Source organism: Haemaphysalis longicornis, unplaced genomic scaffold, assembly GCF_048455015.1.
Source record: "Haemaphysalis longicornis isolate Haplotype H1 unplaced genomic scaffold, Haemaphysalis longicornis Haplotype H1 scaffold_9, whole genome shotgun sequence".
Classification (NCBI taxonomy): Eukaryota; Metazoa; Arthropoda; class Arachnida; order Ixodida; family Ixodidae; genus Haemaphysalis; species Haemaphysalis longicornis.
In genome coordinates, this window is record NW_027526460.1 from 98,920,759 (window position 1) to 98,941,329 (window position 20,571).

The 20,571-nt window shown below is 44.8% G+C and overlaps 1 protein-coding gene across 1 annotated transcript in view; it reads right to left on the reverse strand.

The window, feature by feature from the left end:
- The window catches only part of LOC144153815 (uncharacterized), a 309,530-nt gene that overhangs the window by 20,960 nt on the left and 267,999 nt on the right, over positions 1-20,571 (reverse strand). The window contains exons 16-17 of the mRNA XM_077685544.1: positions 4,786-5,149; positions 328-574 (exon numbers count right to left, since the gene is read on the reverse strand). Coding sequence (XP_077541670.1) covers positions 328-574; positions 4,786-5,149 — 611 coding nt within the window. The remainder of the gene's footprint in view (positions 1-327; positions 575-4,785; positions 5,150-20,571) is intronic.

Below are 20,571 nucleotides of genomic sequence, written 5' to 3' on the forward strand. Positions count from 1 at the left end.
CACATATAAGTAGGCATACCTCATTGTCTCGTATCTTCTTACCTTCTTCATTTGAAATCATGGGATTTACGCTGGGGATATTTTCCTTCCATCTGCTGTTGCTACTACTGGTGTATTACTTCGAATGCCTGCGTTCCATTCAGCCTTTTAAAAGAATTTCGGTTTTGCGAAACGCGTAATTGTCGGTACTCCTGCTAATGCATCCCTACCGTCCTACTTAATGTCACTTGGGGAATTTCGAAATGATAATCCCCACATTAGCTTTTCAACAATTCACGTTTATGTATCTGACCAAGGCAACCCCGAAACTTGGCGTTTATTACCCACCTCTCGAGGCCGGGTCATGTATGTGTAGGGCCAGGCAGACACCGTTGCTTCCGTAGAAGTCCTCTCCGTAGTACTCTGGCCGCATCATGGGCACGATTGCCATAAGCATGGTGATCAACCACACGAGGACCATGCACAGCCAGGCGAAGCGTAGAGTGCGCCGCTTGAGCGATAGAGGGTAGATTATGGAGGCGAAGCGATCCACCGTGATGACCGTCAATGTGAACACCGACGCTTCACTGCTCACCTGCAGTATGCGCATGCCACAAAAAGCACGTGCAGTTACGAAATGGCGATGCGGTAATACGACATAAAACGACTTTCTGTAAAAAAATACCGTAATTACTCGATTATAAGCACGACCATTTTTCTACTATCGCGATGCTCGAAGTAAGAGGGGTGCTTAGATTCAAAAAACATAAATTACACCCCCCTCCCCCTCACCGCCGCTTTTTTTTCAGGGCCGTATCTCGACGAGACGGGCGGAAGGAGTAATGTTTTGTTTGGCAGAAATTCAAAATAAAAATAGGTACTGACAGTCAACACACCGCTTACGTCTGATAGTCACCCTCACTACCATTTGAGACTGCTGCGCCACTTAGCCCGCCGCTCTCGGCATCCACCAGTAGGTCATCTTCTCTTTCGTTGAAGTGGTTTATAATTGAAAACTTCATAAATGACTTGGCCACAACGCCAACTAGGGCCCGCTTACACAAGTGTGAAATCCACCTTGCGATGGTTGCTTAGAAAGGGGCGCGCTTGAATTTGCGGGCATACATTTTCGGTCATTTTTCTCCAGACAGTAGGGGGAAGTGTTTAGAATCGGGGGGTGCTTCTATGAGCTAAAATACGGTACCAGGAGCACGTCTTTTTCTATCGGGGCTCATGTGCCAGAACGTAGAGGCAGATAATTTATGGGAAGCGGTCGACTCCCCCCTCCCAACGCTATTAATATTTTATAAGAAGTGCACATTGTATCTGAGAGGAATTTATTAAATTGGACAAATGGCCTGGCACTTCCACATAATCGACATGCCCTGCACGGCGTTTGTTCTAAGTAATAGGCCCTTTTTATACAGAGCGAAAGAAACCTACCTGCGTATTAAAAGGATCGCGCTACTAGTAACCTCATAGAGGTGCTCAAGGCGCTGTATAACTGCAATAAACACTGTCTTCTCGAAGGCGCGCACTACAGAGACGAGTACAATCGTTGTGTCAAGAGAACTTCGCCTTCGTCACAATGTTGAGTCAGTTTTTGTTAGTACCATGGCGGTTCCTAATTGAGACAGAACGCCTTATGGTTGCTACATGCGGCTGGCAATTGAGAGAGAGCCGCGGGAATTTCCCAAAAGGCAATTCGTCATCGTGAAATGAAACGTTACGGACTAAAAATAGACCAATGGCTAGAATTAGCATGTATATTCAGTGTCAGCCTTTCTTTTCTCAATAACATGACTTGAACACTGGCTTTTTTTATAGTATGTCAAAAATAAACGGTTGTTCCTTTGACGTTTATCGTCACTTGAACAAAAACTCATAAACACATACAAAGAAATGCCTCAATGTAACTTTGTGACAAGCAGCTTGTTTATTTCTGGGTATGCCTGTATGTTTCCCTAGCGTCCGCAGGAGAGATCGCTGAAACTTTCTGTTGAGCTTGTCGTTTTACAGAAATAAAGTGGTAGGTTGCCATAATCTGTTTTCCGGTGTCTAGATACAATGTCACATGATATCTTACACTCGGTTTTCATATGGCTGATTACCGACGATGGAAGATGGAAATACAATTTTAGTTCATTCTTTGCTTATTCTAGTTTGCTATCACACATAGTGTCGAAAATACGACCGCACTGTTGCAACCTACGTGTGAGGTGTTATTTCAATTGATTGATTGATTGATTGATTGATTGATTGATTGATTGATTGATTGATTGATTGATTGATTGATTGATTGATTGATTGATTGATTGATTGAATGATTGATTGATTGATTGATTGATTTAACGGCAATGAGGCGCACAGGCGTTGAGGTGCGCCGTAGTGGAGAGCTCTGGATTAATTTTGACTGACTGTGGATCTTTAGGTGTGCCGAAATCTCGTGAGGCTTTCTATCGTGGGCTGTTAATAATATGTTCACGTCCTAATTAGGCCACATGCAACCATAAATGCTCCAGATTCAGCTTTTGCGCGTTGCACAGCTGTCGAAGCGAAGGCAATTGATGCGACTGCTATACATGTTCTCGCGGCAATATTTGAACCACGTGATAAAACCTTTACGTCCTCGGGTTTCCTAAAATGTTACCGATCGTGCGTGAAAAATACAATACCTGCACATGCCAAGAAACAAAGAACAAAAGAATGTACCTACAACTTTTCTCAGTTATGTTTGAACAAATATAATAATATATGAATACCCGCACGTTTAGCTCGCGCAAAGAGGGAGAAGAAATTTACGTACTATATGACTGTGGTCTATAACTCAAACTGGCCGTACATAAGCTGTTCTCAAAAAGTAGCGAACGCAAAGCGGTATTACAATGCCATAGCAAGCTAGTTTATATTGATTTACCAAAAATTTTGATGTTAGTTTATTCTGCGTACGTTAAATGTCGCTCTTCCTCGTTTTTCTTCTTGTTTACGCTAGCCACTCACCCGGAGATACAGAAGTATATTAATATGTAGCTTAATTTTTTCTAATATAAAACCTCGTTTGGTCTTGGACGTTCTCGAAGGGCTAGGACATTATCTATTCGTAATTTTATTTTCCAAAATAGTATTTAGGACGTTTTGACTGATTTATGTGCAGTATTGGGATTTCTTTACATATTCAAAACACAGTACGTGCACTTTTTTGTTTATCAAGTGAGAATCTGAATGCCCGTGATTTCTGTATCTTGAGAACGGGCCCTCTCATAAATTTCTCTTAACTCATTTCTACACCAGCAGGCTTCCTGCTCTTCACTTCTCTTTTTACAATGAAACATGCGATAGGAATTTATAAATTATTGCTCCCCGCAAACAAACTGCATATCGCGTTGCGTTATGTCAGCGTGAACAGACTAAAATTACTGTTCATGCCTTGCATCGTTAACTATTCCAACAAGTTTAAAGTTGTGTGAGCAGAATAAAATATTGGAATAAAGTATTCCAAAGTTAAGGCCGTGACTTTATTCATGTCGCAAAATTGGTGCTATGGAATCGAGCCTTTTATGCAAGGTTATGCTGGGGTGAACCAAGAACCAGTACCGTATGAGTCCTTGTCAATACCACAATATAACCGAAAATAGGCCTGCAGGCTTTATTATCCTTCTTTGTTTCTTTTGTGGAACAGTTTTCGGCTTGTGCCTGCTGAAGAATATTTTTAAACGATACATTCCCGCATAAAGCGAACGTAAGTTGCCTTCTATTGCTTGAATTGAACGTTTGAACCTTTATGCGTCAGCACTACCAGATTTAGGCACTTTAAGAAGGGTCCTTCCATACCATAACTTCAACAAGCAAAACTCTGCCGATTGTACTGATGTTAAAAGCGCGCAAAATATTTTTCTCCTGGAAACCTCTAGGGTTACATGAGCACCTTCTGGATCTGCCAATGGTGAGTGAGACCGAGCATGCTTCTAAAAAGCGTGAAAACGTCGCTATTAGTACAAGGCACACCAGCAATGCTCGCTGTTCTACTAGGCACACATGCAAGCTCTTTGTTGGACTCTTCTTACATTGGCGCCTGCCACTAGACATATTCAATGGCATGCGAACATGTTTTTGTTTTGCGTGTTTTCCTCTCCAACAAACCAGTAAGTATTATTTCGTGGACTGTCGAAACTTTGCTACCCCGAAAGAAGACGATATGAGATGCGGTGGCGATTATTGGGCTCTTTTCTTGTGTAATATGATGTAAATGCGGTTCTTTTTCTCTAACGCAGAAGTTGAAGTCACGACAGTAGACTGCATTTTGAAGCTGTCTAAACAATGTTAGAAAAAGTTTCAATGGTTTAAAAATTTTCAAGCAAAATCAGCACTTTGGCAGCAGACCACAGTCGGATATTATCACTCTATTAGGCAAAGTAGTAAGAAAGAACATTTTGTGCACTTGCTGCTCCAATAGCGCAAAGGGTTGGACCCCCCTAGGGCGAAATGCGCTAATATTAGCGATAATTACAGTAATACCCGCCAGATAATTACTTCTGGTTACGCAGGTGATGCTAACCGAAAATAATGCTAAAAAACAGTCTTTCTCTTTCCCTTAGCACTTAGCTTATGTTTTGCCTGCACCTCCTCTGGAAATACCTTAAATTGCATTTTAGCCGGGATTTCCCCCAAAATAAATTACCTCCCCTCGTTAATAAAATCGTGGCGCTGAGGGAGCTATAGCGAATCACACAGGGCGTCTAGAATATAACAGATTTTGACTGACGTTCGGGCGCTGTTTACGGCGCTGTTCAGCAGTAAAAGACTCACCGTAGAAAGGAGCCCTGAAACACAGCACCCAACCGAGCGACGCCACCGAAAGTCGTGGCGGATGTACTCGCCGCGGTACATGACGTCGTGGGACGCGATGACGAGCAGGTACACGCCCATCAGAAGGTCGGCCATCGCCAGGTTCTTGATGTAGAAGGAGTGAACGGCGTTGGGCTCACGAAGCACCAGCCTGCCAACCAGCACGAGTAAATTTCCAAGGCAGGCTACCAGTGCCACCACCCACACGGACACGCGCAGAACGACGCTGTCCAACAGGTGCGCCAGGCTGCTGATGCCGTCGCCTCTTGGCTCGCACACCCGCACGTGCAGGGCAGACGAGCACAGGCTGAACTCGCTGAAGTATCTGCGGTAATGTAAGGAAAAAAATGGCTCTAATTCGCGCTGTGAAGGAGGTTGGAAAGCAAAGCTGTACACGACAACCACAACAATTGGCCATGCGACGTCACTTGAACTCACTAACGTGGCTGTAGGAGCACTTGTGGGATCCTGCTTACGGCGCTATCGAGGGAGACGGTGCTATTCCTTTCGTCGAGCTTTGTATTCTCGCTCTTCTTCTGCAGTTTTCACTCTGCGTGGTCTCCCCATGGCAGGCTGCGATGAACTCAAGGCGTCGCTGGAGGAATTTCGTTTAGCCGTTACCTGGGATTCGCGGGGCGGCGTCTCGAACGGAGCAGCGCCGACGCACGGCCGGTCTAAAGCGGCACATGCCGCCGCTGTAGCCCGGCCGTGCGTCGGCAGAAAGAAAACCGAGAGGAGCGTCTTTCGAAGGTGAAGAGGAGGGCGGCAGGTGTGCTATCTCTTTCACTGCGTGCCCGTCGCTCTTGTTTTATGTGTCGCCTCCAAACCGCTCTCCTCCTCCCAGCCGCTGAATCCCAACCACTGTCTGTCTCCCAGTCTCCACGTGTGGGCGTAACTTAGTCGTTAAGACGACGCGCTCTCGCTCCGCTTCTCTTCTGGTCCAGCTTCGATCACTGACGGTTACAGTAGTTTTATTTAGCCTGGATGGGAGTTTCTTGTGGCGCACGCGACGAAACCGTTGGCTGGTAGAGGGAGAAAGCTTCACTTTAATAAATGCTAAGCAGGCCACAGAATATGCATCGGTTAATTTGAAGCTCTTCGATACCCCCTTTCTTCAAGAATCGAATTAGGTGGACCTTTATTATAGCCACCTAAGCATCGGTATAGTAACAATGTTACGCCTTTGCGATTTGAATTCTGCCGTAGACTTTCCATTGTTACTCTTCTGAGCGTCATACTGACCATGCATATTTAACAATAACCTCATCTTCCTTAAATCTCCTTTGCTAACAATGCTTGAGAAGCTCATTGGCTATTGAGCGTCGCATATGCCCAATAAAGTGCTCCATAGAGTGACAGTTACTCTGAAAGGGTCTTTGCTCCGTCTGGCGACGTCACTTTCTTTTACAGCAACAAATCTTGCATTGTGCAGAATATATTGCGGCTTTCTCACACATCGCCAGCACTCTTAGACTCGCTATTTGATACAGTGCCTATCTTATCTCGGTACTAAACAGGAATATCTGGGATGCAGATTAACTTGACGAAGACGACATGTGTCAGTGTACTTTGAAAATGCAACCTTCTTGCTTTGGTATTAAGATGATAACTCAATTTAAATGACCAATATAAATCATCAGGGCATAACATTTGCTGTGAACGTTAAGTAGAACGTTCATGTAGCGAACGTAATCCTTAAACAATTCAAGCAATTACCATTCTTTCGAAGAAAACCAACAGCCGTTACCCCAAAAGCGGACCCACCATCCTGTTTGCCCACTGAACAGCCCGCACGCTTATATGCTGGCGTAGAATGGAACCCTCACGAATCATACATCATTGATAAACTGGGACGCACAACAATGTCTTATGTATCCAAATTTATTCGTTCCCCTTTTACCCTGCGTACCCTTGCCCCACTGGGAAGTAACAGGCCAAAGATTAGTCTTTGAAGACGACTTCTTAGCCTTTCAATAAAGTTTTACTCTCTCCCTTTCTCTCTCTCTCTCTCTCTCTGGTGGGGGAACATAAAAACGCAATAGTACCCGAGGCGTGAGCAGCCTCGTTGCGGAACGCGGGAAGTTAAAAAAGACAAGCTATACAAATTACAAAACTGTAGAGTAGCCGTTCAACCTACCGCTACGAACGACTCTGGGCCAATCTATGACTTCCTTAAGACGTGTTGCTGGGTGAGGTGGTTCATATTATAGAAATAAGATTTAGCGCAACAAAAGACACGCACGGTGAAAAGGACGCGACGGGCGCTAACTCGTTAAAATCAGGTGTACCATGAGGTAGACAAGAGTAGTAGAAATAAAAAAACTCTGAAAACTGGCATTAAAAGAAAAGTAATGTGTCGCTCGCCGCGTGAAGTGGTCGTGCAGCGTTTTCGCACCATTTACATGAGGTAGCGAATGTTTTGGCACTCGGAAAGTGTACGGAGCTTTCAAAGGTTAGGAAAATGTTCCGCTAAGCATCGGAGAGGAAGTTGAAGCACCGCGTGACGCAAGAAACTGCGTTGAGGTGCCCCGCGAGGGCTGCACGTCTTTAAGAAGAAAAAGTGCGCGTGAAGTACTCGACAAAGACGAGAGATAAGACAGGTGAAGACTCACAACTAAATTTATTAGGATGATCAACATGAATATATACGGCTCCGTACTCGTTCGCACAAGGCAGCCAGTTGTTTTTTCCCTTCATCGCCCAATTTAAACGGACCATGAAACATTTCTGATAATTGCTTACACTCTTTCTTTCGCGTCTCGAAGCACTGCGACAGCCACAGTTATCGCGCGAATGGAACGGTACGGCAATATTTGCACGTCGCAGCAGATAAGCTTTCTGTTTCTTTTTGTGGCTTTATTTTTTTAGGTGTTTATCGAACGCCTTCATTGCTGCAATTGTAGGAAAGGAGGCGAATAGTTTCTACAGCGCTGTATTGGCGTAATTCCAGCGCTCGAAGAACGTCAAGACCAGAAAAGAGAGAAAAATCTTTCGAGCAACCTCCTAAGTTATCGAATTGACATAGAGTTGTAATTTTTGGCTGAGGTATTTTGCGTCCTCCTAATCTAAGTACTGGGGGTGTTGGTTGACTACGGTCTGCAAGCATTAAGGATTTCAAAAGAAGTTGAATAAAGTGTTGCATGGTTCCCAACACTTTATTCAATTTTTTTGGAAATCTTAAATGCTTGCACAACATAGTCACCCAACACATCTAGTCCTTCGATTAGGGGTAGCAAAGTACAGGTGCCGTCAGAAGTAATTGGAGCACGGGAGCTATTGCCGAACCGTATCGGAGCGCCGTGTAGCTGCACTGGCGGTAAAAGAATGTCGAGAACACGCATGCGCGCCTGCCGATGGCGATAGGCCATCTATACCTCCCAAACCACTTCTTTTAACCTAGCTTCGAACATTCTTCGCAGCATACTGGTCTCGGCGATGGCGTTGATAGCTGAGTCGCATCTCCCAGCGTCTCTGGCGCACTGCCAGCGCACGCGCGAGCTGCCGGAAAAACGGCGCGCTATCACAGGAATTTGCAGTGACAGTTTTTGTTTCAAGTATTTTAGGGGTGTGCGCTATCAGCGCCATCGCCGAGACCAGTATACTGCGAACAATGTTCGAAGCTAGGTTAAAAGAACTGGTTTGCGAAGTATAAACGGGCTATCGCCATCGGCAGGCGCGCATGCGTGTTCTCGTCCTTTCGTTTACCGCCGGTGCAGCTACACAGTGCTCCGATACAGTTCGGCCACAGCTTCCGTGCTCCAATTACTTCTGACGGCACCTGTACCTCAGCCAAAAAAATCCCGCCATCTCCACGAAGTGAATGATGATGAGAGAGGCGAAGCTAAAATTCTTGTCGGTAAAACCGTGAAACATCCGCCCGCACATCATATAAAGACTCGACACGTCAAGCCAACCACCGCTCCGTTAATAAGCCCGTCGACGACGTCGATGTTTGTGGTGATTGATTATGTAGAGCTTGTTTGGAACGATAACAATCTCCATGGATAAGTTGGCGAATTCGGTGTGTGACATTTTAGCCACCTTGGCCGTCGTCTTCTGCAGACCGTCTTGTGTCGCGTACCCCCGGTACGTGTCTTGAGCTCGCAGGCGACGAACGACAACCTCTTCTTCTCCCTCTCCCCCTTGTTGGGTAGCAACGAATGCGTTGAACGTTTTGACCTCTTCGGCCAATCTTTGGTTGGCCAATCCCTAGGGGGATCCTGCCACAATCATCATCAATGTGCCGGATACAGCAGCAACGAGGGACGAGACAGGGCCCGAGCAAGAGCAGCTTCGCCCCTACAATTACGGCTCTATGCTTATCAGATAACGTGTAAACTCGCTCAAAAAATTTTTCTTTCTTTCCCGGTCTTGGCCTTCTTCGACGGCTCTAACTACGTCACTGAGGCCATGTAGCGGCTGTTGGCCGGTTTTCCTTCAGTTGCAGCGATGAACGCTTTTCGGTAGCAACTTAAAAAAAAGCACAAGAACAAAGCTGAAATGGAAGGCGCATCTGGTGCGACGAGCAAATCCAGACGCGAAAGAAAGACTGAAAGTGCTTATCGAAAGTGTTGCAGGGTCCCTTTAAGAATTCACGGTCGCGGTTTCGATTCCCGGACGCAGCGGCCGCTTTTCTGATCGAGGAGAAAAGCAAAAACGCCCGCGTGTTCAAGGTAGCACACGTTAAAGATCCACAGGTGGTCAAAATTATCCGGAGCCCTCCACTACGGCGCGCCTCATCGCCAGCGTTGCGTCGGCGCGTTAAACCCTACAATCGATCACACCTTTGTGAATTCGTACTTATTCCCTTTCAAATAAATGAACGGCTAGCTAACACAACTTCCAGCGTTCTTGGGAATAAAAACAAAAAACCTCTAGCATCTCGCGAGCGACTTGTTTCAAGCATCTGCCCAGCATCATTGTTTTATGCAAGGGCGGCTGAAATCGTTTCTATTCACAAGAAAAACAATGGTGTGGGAGGTGCGATCCTGTTTTGTTTTTCATATACAGCGGTTGTTCAGTACACTGAACAGTATGACGCACTAAAAATACGAGCTGCCTTGTGCGTGCGTGCAAGAAGCGGTTTATATATTCATGTCGGTCTTTGCAATAAATTATTTGTGTGTCTGCGGACATCCGGTCCCTCGTCTTAGTCGCGTACATTACGCGCTGTTTTGTAGCGAAGCACTACACTACACTACCTCGGGCAGTCTTCGCGGGGTGTCGAGTTTTGACCTTGAGAGCTTGAGGTCAGACCACACCTCTTTCCGCAGGCGCCCGGCACGGAGCAGAGGCCCGATTGCGGGGAGAGATAGGTGGCAGGGGAGAAATACGCGGGGAGGGAACAGCGACGTACCCGGGGCTTGTGTCGCCACCTGGCGGAGGAAGGGAAGGAGGCCCCTGCCACCACTGGCGGACAAGAGGAGCGGTGCGCCGGGCGTTTGCGATGTCGGATCGTACAGCAGTAAAGCTTAACTTTAACAACGCTGTAATGCGAAAAAGAATAAACACGCTACTGTTGCGTACAGCTTCGCTATCTTCAAGACCTACGGGTTATGGTGAGCTTCGTTCATTTTTTTTCTTCTTAAAAATGCAACACCAACTAGCCAAACAGCACGCTCTACTGAGCTGCAGGTCACAGTCGTGCAGGCAGCCCTAGTATATGTGCAGTTGCATGGGACACATCAGCATGAAACAGTGCTACAGGGGGCGTTACGTTGGACAGCGGCAGGGTAGGTCGCGCAGTTGGCCTACGGTTTGCCTGTGGCCACGCCGCTGATTCGAGTGGGAACTTGAAGCTCATGGGTGAGTGTGTCTATTAAAGCCTTGATCTCCTTCCGCAGGAAATTAACGTAGTAATGAAGGCTGTTCACTGACCAAAAAACCTAGCTCATTTAAAACACCAAAATATCCCAAGGCGTGTAGACTAAATTTGTATGACACTGCCATGCGAAGCTATCTCAGACCATGTGAGACTTGTTATGTTTGACTAATTTTATGCATTTGTGGGCGTAATAAACAAACCAGGCAAATTTTGCATTGGCAACACGATGCTTTGCATGGCAAAGGTAAGCGCTACTGTACCCTTTCAGTGGACCGTAAGAGCTGTTGTTCAATGTTATATCCTAATTTGTCGCTGTTTTTCTTTATTTCATTCTGTAAGCAATTCACCAAGAAAGCATACACTTTTGGCGTTTCATACTGGTTGGGCTTTCACATCAAAGCGAGATGTTTTCGCTAAGAGAAGCCGACACTCCAGTGCGCCCTAGAGCCACAAGATAAACATAGACAATCTCAGGAATCCTATATTCACGCATCTTTTAATAAACTAGATTTTCCCGAATCGGTTATCATTAGGTATTTGCTACTTCTTTCAATCCATCCATGTTGGCGGGTTGGTCGCTGGAGGAGTGAAACGTGCCGTATTTACTCACGTGTTCAATGAGCTTTTTTCCCCGTAAAACCGAAGCAAAGTTGGGGGTGCGTTTATTGTGCGGGTTAATTTTCCGGAAAATCTTCAGGAGTGGCGAAAGAAGGTCACCACCAAACAAACAATTGCATTAAATAACATACCTTACAATTGGCAAACGCACAGCGTTTCTATTGAACTACACTCGTCTTCGTTTGTCAATTCTGAAATTCATATTCAATTCTGAAATGTCTACCGGGTTCCCATGCTCAACTGCGTATTTCACAACCTTTAACTTAAAACTGGCCGTGTAACTGACATTTCGGCTCATCGCCGAAAGAAGAGTGGAAAAGCAACCAAGTAACAACGCTTTCGCGAAAAAAGTAAAGCTAGACGCTAAATGGACTGAGCCGAGTGACCGTCGTTGTGATTGGCTGTCCCACGACACTGCGCAGTAGTGTTTGTTCGTTTTTACTTCGAGAGATGGCACTAGGTTGCATGCGTGAGCATCATCAGCGGGAGCGAGTAAAGTGGAAAAGCTGCAGTACGGCCACTTGTGGAACAGCAGGGTTGAAAAGTTGGGGGTGCGTTTATTACGCGGGGAAAATAATAAACGTAATTTTGACGGCTAAAGCTCGGGGTGCGTTCATTTTGCGATTGCGTAATTACGCGAGTACATACGGTAATAAAACAGAGCGTTATGCTAGCCCTGCGCGTACTTTTTTTTACTTCTCGTTCGTAACGCACTGTTTTGTATTGTTTCAGTATTGCTCCATTTTAATTACAATTATTTATTTTTTACTTTTTCTGATTATTTTTATGGCACGATAAACTAAACACGATAAACTCTTTGTTTGCCTTGGGTAAGCCACAGCCATTTTTGTCGCCAGGATATCAAGCAAACTGCTTCAAAAGATGTCTTTCGGTTGTTTCACCTGAGCTCAAAATTGCAGTGACATTGAACAGCGTCGCAAGACCCAGATGTCATGCCTAGTTATTTTCTCTCCTTTCTAGCAGTTTATGTTGAGCGATTCGGAGCCTTCCTCGTCAGTTTTACTTTTCTCAAATGCTGGCGCAAGAGAAAACATTTCAACTGGAGACTGAAACCTGAAGTGGCAGGCCTTGGGTTTTCTTTGCGAGGGTATAAAAAATGACAAAAGAAAATAACTCAAGAAAACCTCGTGATACACGGGAAGTAAAAAAAGATAAATAGAAGCGGCAAAACCAAGGACAAGTCGACTGCTTCTTCGTCTCTTGAGAAACTTCGGTCGACTTTGTGGAATGGAAAGATTATCGACTTGTTGGCTCCTTTTAGTACTCGTACGAACAACTGTGGTTCAGAAAACTTCGGAAGGCGGTGCTTTCTACCGAAGAAAAACTTTTTCATTCCACCCGATGAGTTTAGTTTCAAATACAAGCTCTCCGGAGAATGACTAAAACAGAATAAATGTTAAAACAAGAACTACGAGTTCCCTCTTCAGAAGGTCCAATAGCAATCTCTATACGCCCGATTCTTTATCGAACGATTAATGACCTGCAGCTTTGAGCTGCCCTCGTAGTCATAATTTCCGAGCGAATCGTTACCTAAACGGGAGAAAATGTCAGATTGAAGGCGCTGCTATACCGGGATCAACAATCCTCAGTTTATTAGGGCCCGCAGCAGGTACTCCAAGGTCAAGTAAATCTCACCGGCCAGAAAAGGCATTTGAGAGGGCAATACTACACCCCCTACGGGTTGTTTGAAAATAGAAACGCCTCGAAAACATAATAAATGAGCATATCTAGTGCTTTAGTTGCGGCAATGAACACGTTCGATAGTCCCTTTAAGAAAACTGACAGCATAAACGAATGACAAAACGGAACACGAGCTATTCAGGAAACCTCGCTTTCTCTCAACAGTAACTAAGCTTTCGCAGCGCTTCTAGGCACGAAGGCAAACGCTTAAACGTTCATGGGAAGCATTGCAAGAATAGAAATTGCGAACGCCCGCTATGTAACCGGTAGTGAGAGTTCAGCTGGATATGGAGCCACTTGGGGTGGCTACACGGTCCTAGGGTAACCGTCACTTAAAGGGACTCTGCAGCACTGCCGATGAACGCTTTCGCTCTTTCCTTCCCGCTTGGAAGCACTGCGAAAGCTATAGTTATCGCCAGCATGGAGTAGCGCTGTGTGATATGCTCGTCGCAACAGATAAGACTTCCGTTTCCACTTTGACTTTGTGGCTTTCTTTTTAAAGTGACTATAAAATGCGTTCATTGAAAGATGGCCAATAGCCGCTACACTGCCGTATAGACGTATTTCCAGCAGTTGAAGAACCCCAAGACAAGGAGAGAGAGAGATAGCGAAAAGTCTTTCGACCAAGTTTCTAAGTTGTCTGATGGGCATAGAGCAGCAGTTCTGGCTGAGGTACTTTGTGACCCCCTAATCTAAGTATTCACGTGTTGGTTCACTGTGTTCTACAAGTACGTAAGATTTCGAAAAACGTTGGTGTTGCAGGGCCGTTTGAGGAATCCCGTTTGCTTGCTTGCAAGCGACTCTAAATGCGAAACAAATACTTGTACAAATTTAAAGCACAACAAATTTAGACAGAAGACGAACGACACAAGGACAAGCTTGTAGGCTACGGAAGTCAAAGAACGAAGAAACTGATCGTAACAGTATCTAGGCCCACGTGTTATGTGGGTATCTTTCTGAGCAGAGTGAGTGAGGTTATAGAATGGAAGCAGCCATAACTAAGTGAACGTCGTATTGAGAGTTTGAAAGCCTATTAAGAACCAGCTTTTATTTCGTGTGCATTGTCAAGTTCGTTATTTTGAAAGACGGCATCACTTGCCACTACCAGTTGGGCCTCTGAAAACAAAACAAAAAAAAATGTCGAGAGGCAAAGGGAATTTCGTTGCCCTTTTGCTCAGTATCGACAAAAGGTGATTGGATTCTAAGGTATCCAAGAGCATTGGTTGGCGTACGAGTGGTGTACGAAGTGGGAATAGCCTTGAAATACCCCTGCAGGTTTATTCACCTCGTGTGGCGTGCTCAATACTACTTCTGAATATTAATGGTCGACAGACGTCTTTCACTACCAGCATACCGTAAAGCCTATGTGCTGGGTTAAGGGGAGATACGTGCATTAAATTTGCGAGTGATAGACGAACGGGTTGTAAGAAACAACGTAGCAGGCAAGCAGCCGTGTGCTCTGGAAGTCGTTGGATCAAATACAGCCCCCAACAGACTCACGAAAAAAACACTTCCCAGTGAATCAGAATCTTGTATGTTAAAATACAATGCCTTAATTACTTGAACATATTATGCCTGGCGGTTACTACGCAGCAAAGTGATGTAAAACTAGATCATTTAAAGACGGACAACACACTCCTTCACCCATCGTTCTTTGATAGCATGACTTCATATCTGAAGAGTAAGTATTAGACATACCAAGAAACACACAAAAATAGCGTGAAGAACAAACTCGCGAGTAAAAAAAGTATGAATTTGCAACCACTCGATAGCATAACTGTCAAGAGAAAGTGGAACCCTCTCTTTATGATGCCACTTTTCTGGAACTGTCATTTGAAGCGAAGGAAATATTGCGGGTTAAACGCACACGGTTTCTGAGAATACAGGCGTCACTCAAAAAAGGGCCACTTATTTTCTCGTTAAAGCTAGTATCGACCAAGACCAAAAAAAAAAGTAAGAAAGTTCACTCGTCTGAGAAATGCGGAAGCCGTAACTTTCCATAATGAGTTGGCCCTTTTGAGCGCGTTTTAATGCCGCGTCATGCGACCTAAACATCGTAGTAGTGGGAAAGTACCGCGTCAAGCAGGTCACGCAGAAGCCCCAAAAACTAGTAAGTGAATTCGAAAGCGTAAGCCTATTCAAAACAGTAAAGAAAGCGTGCGTTTTGTTTCTGTAAGTGTGTGTAACCACCGGGATTTTTAAACACGTCAAAGCTATAAAAAACACGACACGACGATTAAAAAAATATTTTTGGTAGGTTGGTTTTACGGCCGGGAGTAGTTAGCGACAACTATGAAATCGCCTCCCGAATTGGGAGTTATACAGCCTATGACCATAATACAGAGACGAGAGCAAATTATATTCACAATTTCCCCGTTTAAAAAAATTCCGCCTTTTTTTGTGGTTGGAGATTATACCCAAAGACGGGGGGAGGGGGGCGGATTAGAAGAGTAGCGTTCTGTGTCGTATTGCTTCACTACCGTAACATGTTAAATATAACGTGCACTGCAAATACCACTTGCAAATTTTGAATCGCATATCACTAACTGAAAGCCACATTGCAAATTTTGTCAAGAGAGAGAGTTTTGTATAATCCTTGCCTCCTTTCTCCCCATTGACCAAGCGCTCTAAAACAAGCTTTTGTGAAGGTACGTTCTGGATTTTGTGAACGTAGCGTCTAGTGTGCCATCCGACGGCACTCTAGCTAAGGGCTGCACCTAAGTGAATTTCTACTTTTAAGGCCGGGCTGGTGTGGGTGTGGAATACCTGGCATAATGGTGAAGCGGTTAAGTCTTAGCTTGGTGATCCAACGGGCTGAGGTTCAATACCAGCGCTCGTGTGGTCTTTCTTGTGTTTCCATAAATATTTTCTGGATTTCCGTTAAAAAGTATCATTTAACCGTTTCAAATGATTGGTTCTGCTGCCTAAGCAACCTTGCATTGGGTTACCCTTCCACAAATATTGCAGGTTGTCCCCCCAGCGGGGGTTTCAAAAGACTAGGATCAGTAGGATGTCTCAGTGCCAGGACCGCGTGAAGAAAATTAGGCTTAGTGTTACCGCAGATGTTTCATCCCCGCTTTCACTAGCAGTGTGAGGGAAGATCCCTAGCGACATCATATCATACACTTTTCCGCATGTGGAACTTTGTTTTCGGCGTGAGTTGCATCTTGGAAGACAAAGAAAAGATGTAGAATCCGCCGCATTCGGCAGTTCGTGCGCGCTGGCGGTGCTATCTTCCCGCAGCTCGCAACACCGACGCTTAAAGAGACCTTGCAACACTTTTTAAACTTTTTTCGAAATCTAAATGCCTCGAAATTGTTGTCAACCAACACATCCACTAGTTAGATCAAGGGGTCGCAAAGTACCTCAGCCAAAAAATACTCCTCTATGCCCATCAGATAACTTAAAAACTTGCTCGACAGGTTTTACTTTCTCTCCCGTTCTTGGCATTCTTCAACCGCTGTCATTACGTCATTACAGTGGCGTAGCGCTATTGACCGGCTTTCCTTTACTTGCAGCAATGAATGCATTCGATAGTCACTTTAAAAAGAAGCAACTGAAGGTGCATTTGCTTGAACAAGCCAATCACGCAGGGCCGCTACGCGTTGGCGATAACGATAGCTTTCTCAGTGCTTCCAGGCGCGAAGGAAACTGTGAAAGCGGTTACCGGACGTGCTACAGATCCCCTTTAATGGTTACCGCCCTGCGTGATTTGCTGAGTTTTGTTCTCCATTTTGTTTTTCCCGGTGTTTTTCTCGTCGCTGATGCCTATATAACCACCACTCACCAAGTATAAAGCAATGATAGCACCGTTAAACTCATATTAAGCGCTGCACTATCTTCGGAGCCGCCTGCTTCATTTTGAGACGACGGCGCTCGGAAGGTCAGGTGCCGGTGAATGACAACTAGCGGCTACTACGGAAATACAATATGGTGTGAGTGTGTATGTGGCTACATCGAGAAGGCAGGTTTGCGGAAGAAACGACTTTTGTGTGCGGAAAACGCTTCATCCTCTTTATATCTATTCATGTCTTGCGAACAACACGGGATACCTGCAAAGTGAAGCAAAAGATTGAGGTAGTCCAGAAAGGAATGCTTAGGGTCGGTCAGAGGCTATTCTGAAGGACAGTTCATGTTTGCGACCGATAGAATGCAGAAAAAGGCGGCCGGTAGTTTAAAATGATTATTTGGAAGCGTCGCGTTAATACAGGACCACGAAGAAAAGAACCAGACAGGACAAGAGCTTGTCCCGTCTGGTTCTTTTATTCGTGGTCCTGTTTTAATGTGCTGTTTCCAAGTAACCATGTCGCATTACCAACTCGCCAAGCTCTTCATCCAGGGTTAGTTTAAGTTTATTTTCAAAAAGGAAGTGAGAAGCTGAAAGGATAATTAGGCGAAGGGTAACTACAAATTTGTTTTGTAAGCACGGGGGTAATATAGTTTGAATTGTCAGCTCTCTACCTTTGCCTTGCAAAGAACCAGTATCGAATTCACCCTAGTCTACAAGCAAATGTCATTTGAGGAACAGAAACTTCGTTCCTCTCAGTACAATAAGGAACAACAGCACAGCGCCTTGGATACCGTAATGATTGTCATCGTCGTTCCTTGTTGGTAGCAAAGCGCGTAAATTGGGCTTCCGGTGACATCCTCCTTCTTCTGTTCGCTTCGGTTGAATAGAAGTTCAGCCTTTGCTGCTATTACCTCAATGCTTCGCACCTTTTATGTCTTCCGACTCCCTCCAAAGCTCCTATCTCCTTCGCAGTTCTATTTTTGCTCGGGTTGAGCTCCAAAAACGTTTTCATTTCTCTAAGTGGTAGTGTATTTACCTGCTGTCCAAACAACTCTTACGTTTTTCGCCTACCGGGATCTGTATTTCGGCTTTACTCCGCCAACTTTTGTCTTCCTCCGACTCGTTTTTTACTCCTGAATTGGCTCTTCAGCTGCTCTCTCCTTCGTGCACCTAGCTCTTTATCTGCGTCTCACCGAAGCTGTCGTCTCTTTCTTTCACGCACCGCTTTATTGACGCGTGGCCCTTGCAACTATAACCTCTTTTCCGCATTTGTCTTTTGTATACGTGTTTTTCCGGCATCCCGTATCTCAGTGGCCTATAAGGCTTCCCTTCTGTGTCGCCCCTAGAGTTCTCTAGTTCCTCTGACTAGTTTTTTATCGGTGCTTGGCCGCCAACGCTCCTATTTCGTTCCCCAAGGTTGCTTTTTTTATTTAGGTTTTCCGGAACAGTTATGGTAGTTTTCATCCGCCCAGGTTTGTATCTGTTTGGGTACTGCAGATACTTTGTTATCCTCGTATATTTCCTGCCTGTTTTTCGCAGCAGCTCTGTTTTTTATCTCTGGTGTTATTCCACCATGTTTCTCCCTGAGGCCACTTCTTTTGTTGCGGTAGGTTCGTTTTTGCAATACATTGCTCCTTCTCTGCTTATTTCACGTCTTCACAAAGCCTTCACTTCCCCCCACTCTATTTTCGGCCAGCTGAGGCAAAGAAGATAATCATAGCATGCGTCGGCGCATACCATGCTATCAGTACTACGGAGTCTAAGGGGACCATGGAAAATCATCGACCGAGTCAGCGCCCAACGAAAATACTCGATAGCCACAGGGAGCTTCGGTTGTCTAGCGGTCAAAATGAACGGTAGAAATGATCTTGAAACAAAAAAGAAAAGATTTCGCGAAAAATGCGATGAAATGAGACAGCCATCAGTAACGTTACTATGTTTCCGCATAAGTGTCAATTATCAGTTTATTGACCGGTCGCAGCCGTGTCACGCATAAAGAACTGGCTAGCTGCAGACTTGTCGCCGAATAACTAAAAAATGGTGCATTCTGCGTGCGTTGTGGCATTTTGTTTTTAATGGTTACTGTTTTGCCACGTTTTAACCCGCCATTTGAAAAAGAATAAATATAGCTAAAACAGGTTAAATGGGTCCTAATAAAATGTTTTGGGTTGATTAACGTAATTTTCTGGCGTTTTTTAGGCTCCCTCACGCCATCTAAAGTTATAGAAAAGTGTGGTAGCGAGATGAACACGTTCCGTTCTTATAGGGTTATAACGTGTAAAATTAGTGTTTATTATTTGTAGTTAGGGCCACAACTTAACAAAAATAAATGTTAGAGCCTTTTTTATACTCCGAGTTAACAGTACTACGTTTTCGCAAGCCTGTTTGCTGACTTCCACATGGAGAAGCTCATGCGCATACCATCGAAATTAAGCGTAAAACGACTAATTTTTCCATGACCGAGCATCGTAAGGCTAGTTATTTTCCTCTCCGGGCTACAAAAACAAGAGCGGACACAAGTATTGCAATGTATAGATATGCTCCTCCGTCCAGCCATATTTCAGGGGGGTCAGGCAACATGCGAAAAAATTGGCTGAACACCCTGAATACTATATATTCTTAAAACACATTTGTAGGTGCTCGTCATAGGACAAGATGACAATATAAATAAACCAATCTTGTTTTTTTTAAGTGTGTACAAATGTTCTATTGGGAGTGAAGGAATACTGTAAAAAAATGTAGGAAATACCATCTACTTTTTCGTAGCTGGCAACTACTCTTTTTTGTCGTCAGTGTGCGCGGCATAAGGGTATGCAACATTTTAATTTTGTACACGCATTAAATGACGCTTGAGGTTTAGCTGAAAAGTACGGAAACGTAGCAAAGGCACAATGTGTAACGGGCGTTTGATCCGCAGTGCGAATACAATCCAATATTGTGCGCCATACCATAAATTGTATGTTTTCTCACTGCCTGCCCTTTTTTGTGATTACTGCCCCTCCGCGATGCACCCCTCTCGCAAATATTTTGATTTGCCATAGAAACGTTATTTTGATTAGCCATGATGCAGTCAAGTGTGGTTTAGAGCCAGCACTTTGAAATATGTTTTTCTTATCACTAGTATGGCCATTGGTTGTTCTGTGCTGCTTTATTGTTCATGTAACCAATACCCTTTCGTAAAGCGGTGGACGCGGGTGCCTGTGGTGGGTGCAAAGGAGGTTCACAATCCTGCACGAAAACACAAGACGGTATCATTGGTTTTGCCTTTATTAATTTATGTCATGGCGGGAGAGCTAAGTTCCTAAATAAAACAGCAATGTTTTGAATCACTAATGATAATCACAATACAAACTTCCCCTGCCAATGTTATGGCCCCTTTTTGAAACCGGTTTGTTGGCTTCCCAGAAAAAAGCTGAAAACGTAGCTCGTAAAGATGTACGCCTGAAACACTCAGAATGGAGAAATGGATTCGCCTTCAAAAGCGCGCATTTCGGAATAGAAACTGCACTGATCTTGAACCTACGCCAAAACCTGGTGGAGCCAAGGCCAATGTAGTTCAGTCATTGGCCATCTCAACGTAGTAAGCCACGTTGCAGGCTGACAAATATACGTAGCATACGCCATTGGACAAATGGCTGATCATTCAATGCGGTATTCGTAATTTCCTCGAAATAGTATAGTTCGTCCATATCGTAACGCGTTTCGCCACTTCGGAAATAAGGAAGGTGTTTATTCGAGGGCCATAACTTATGCGCTGCTATTGCCCCAGAACAAATGCCTCCCCACGTTCGTATTTGAAGATCGTAGCGAAGCG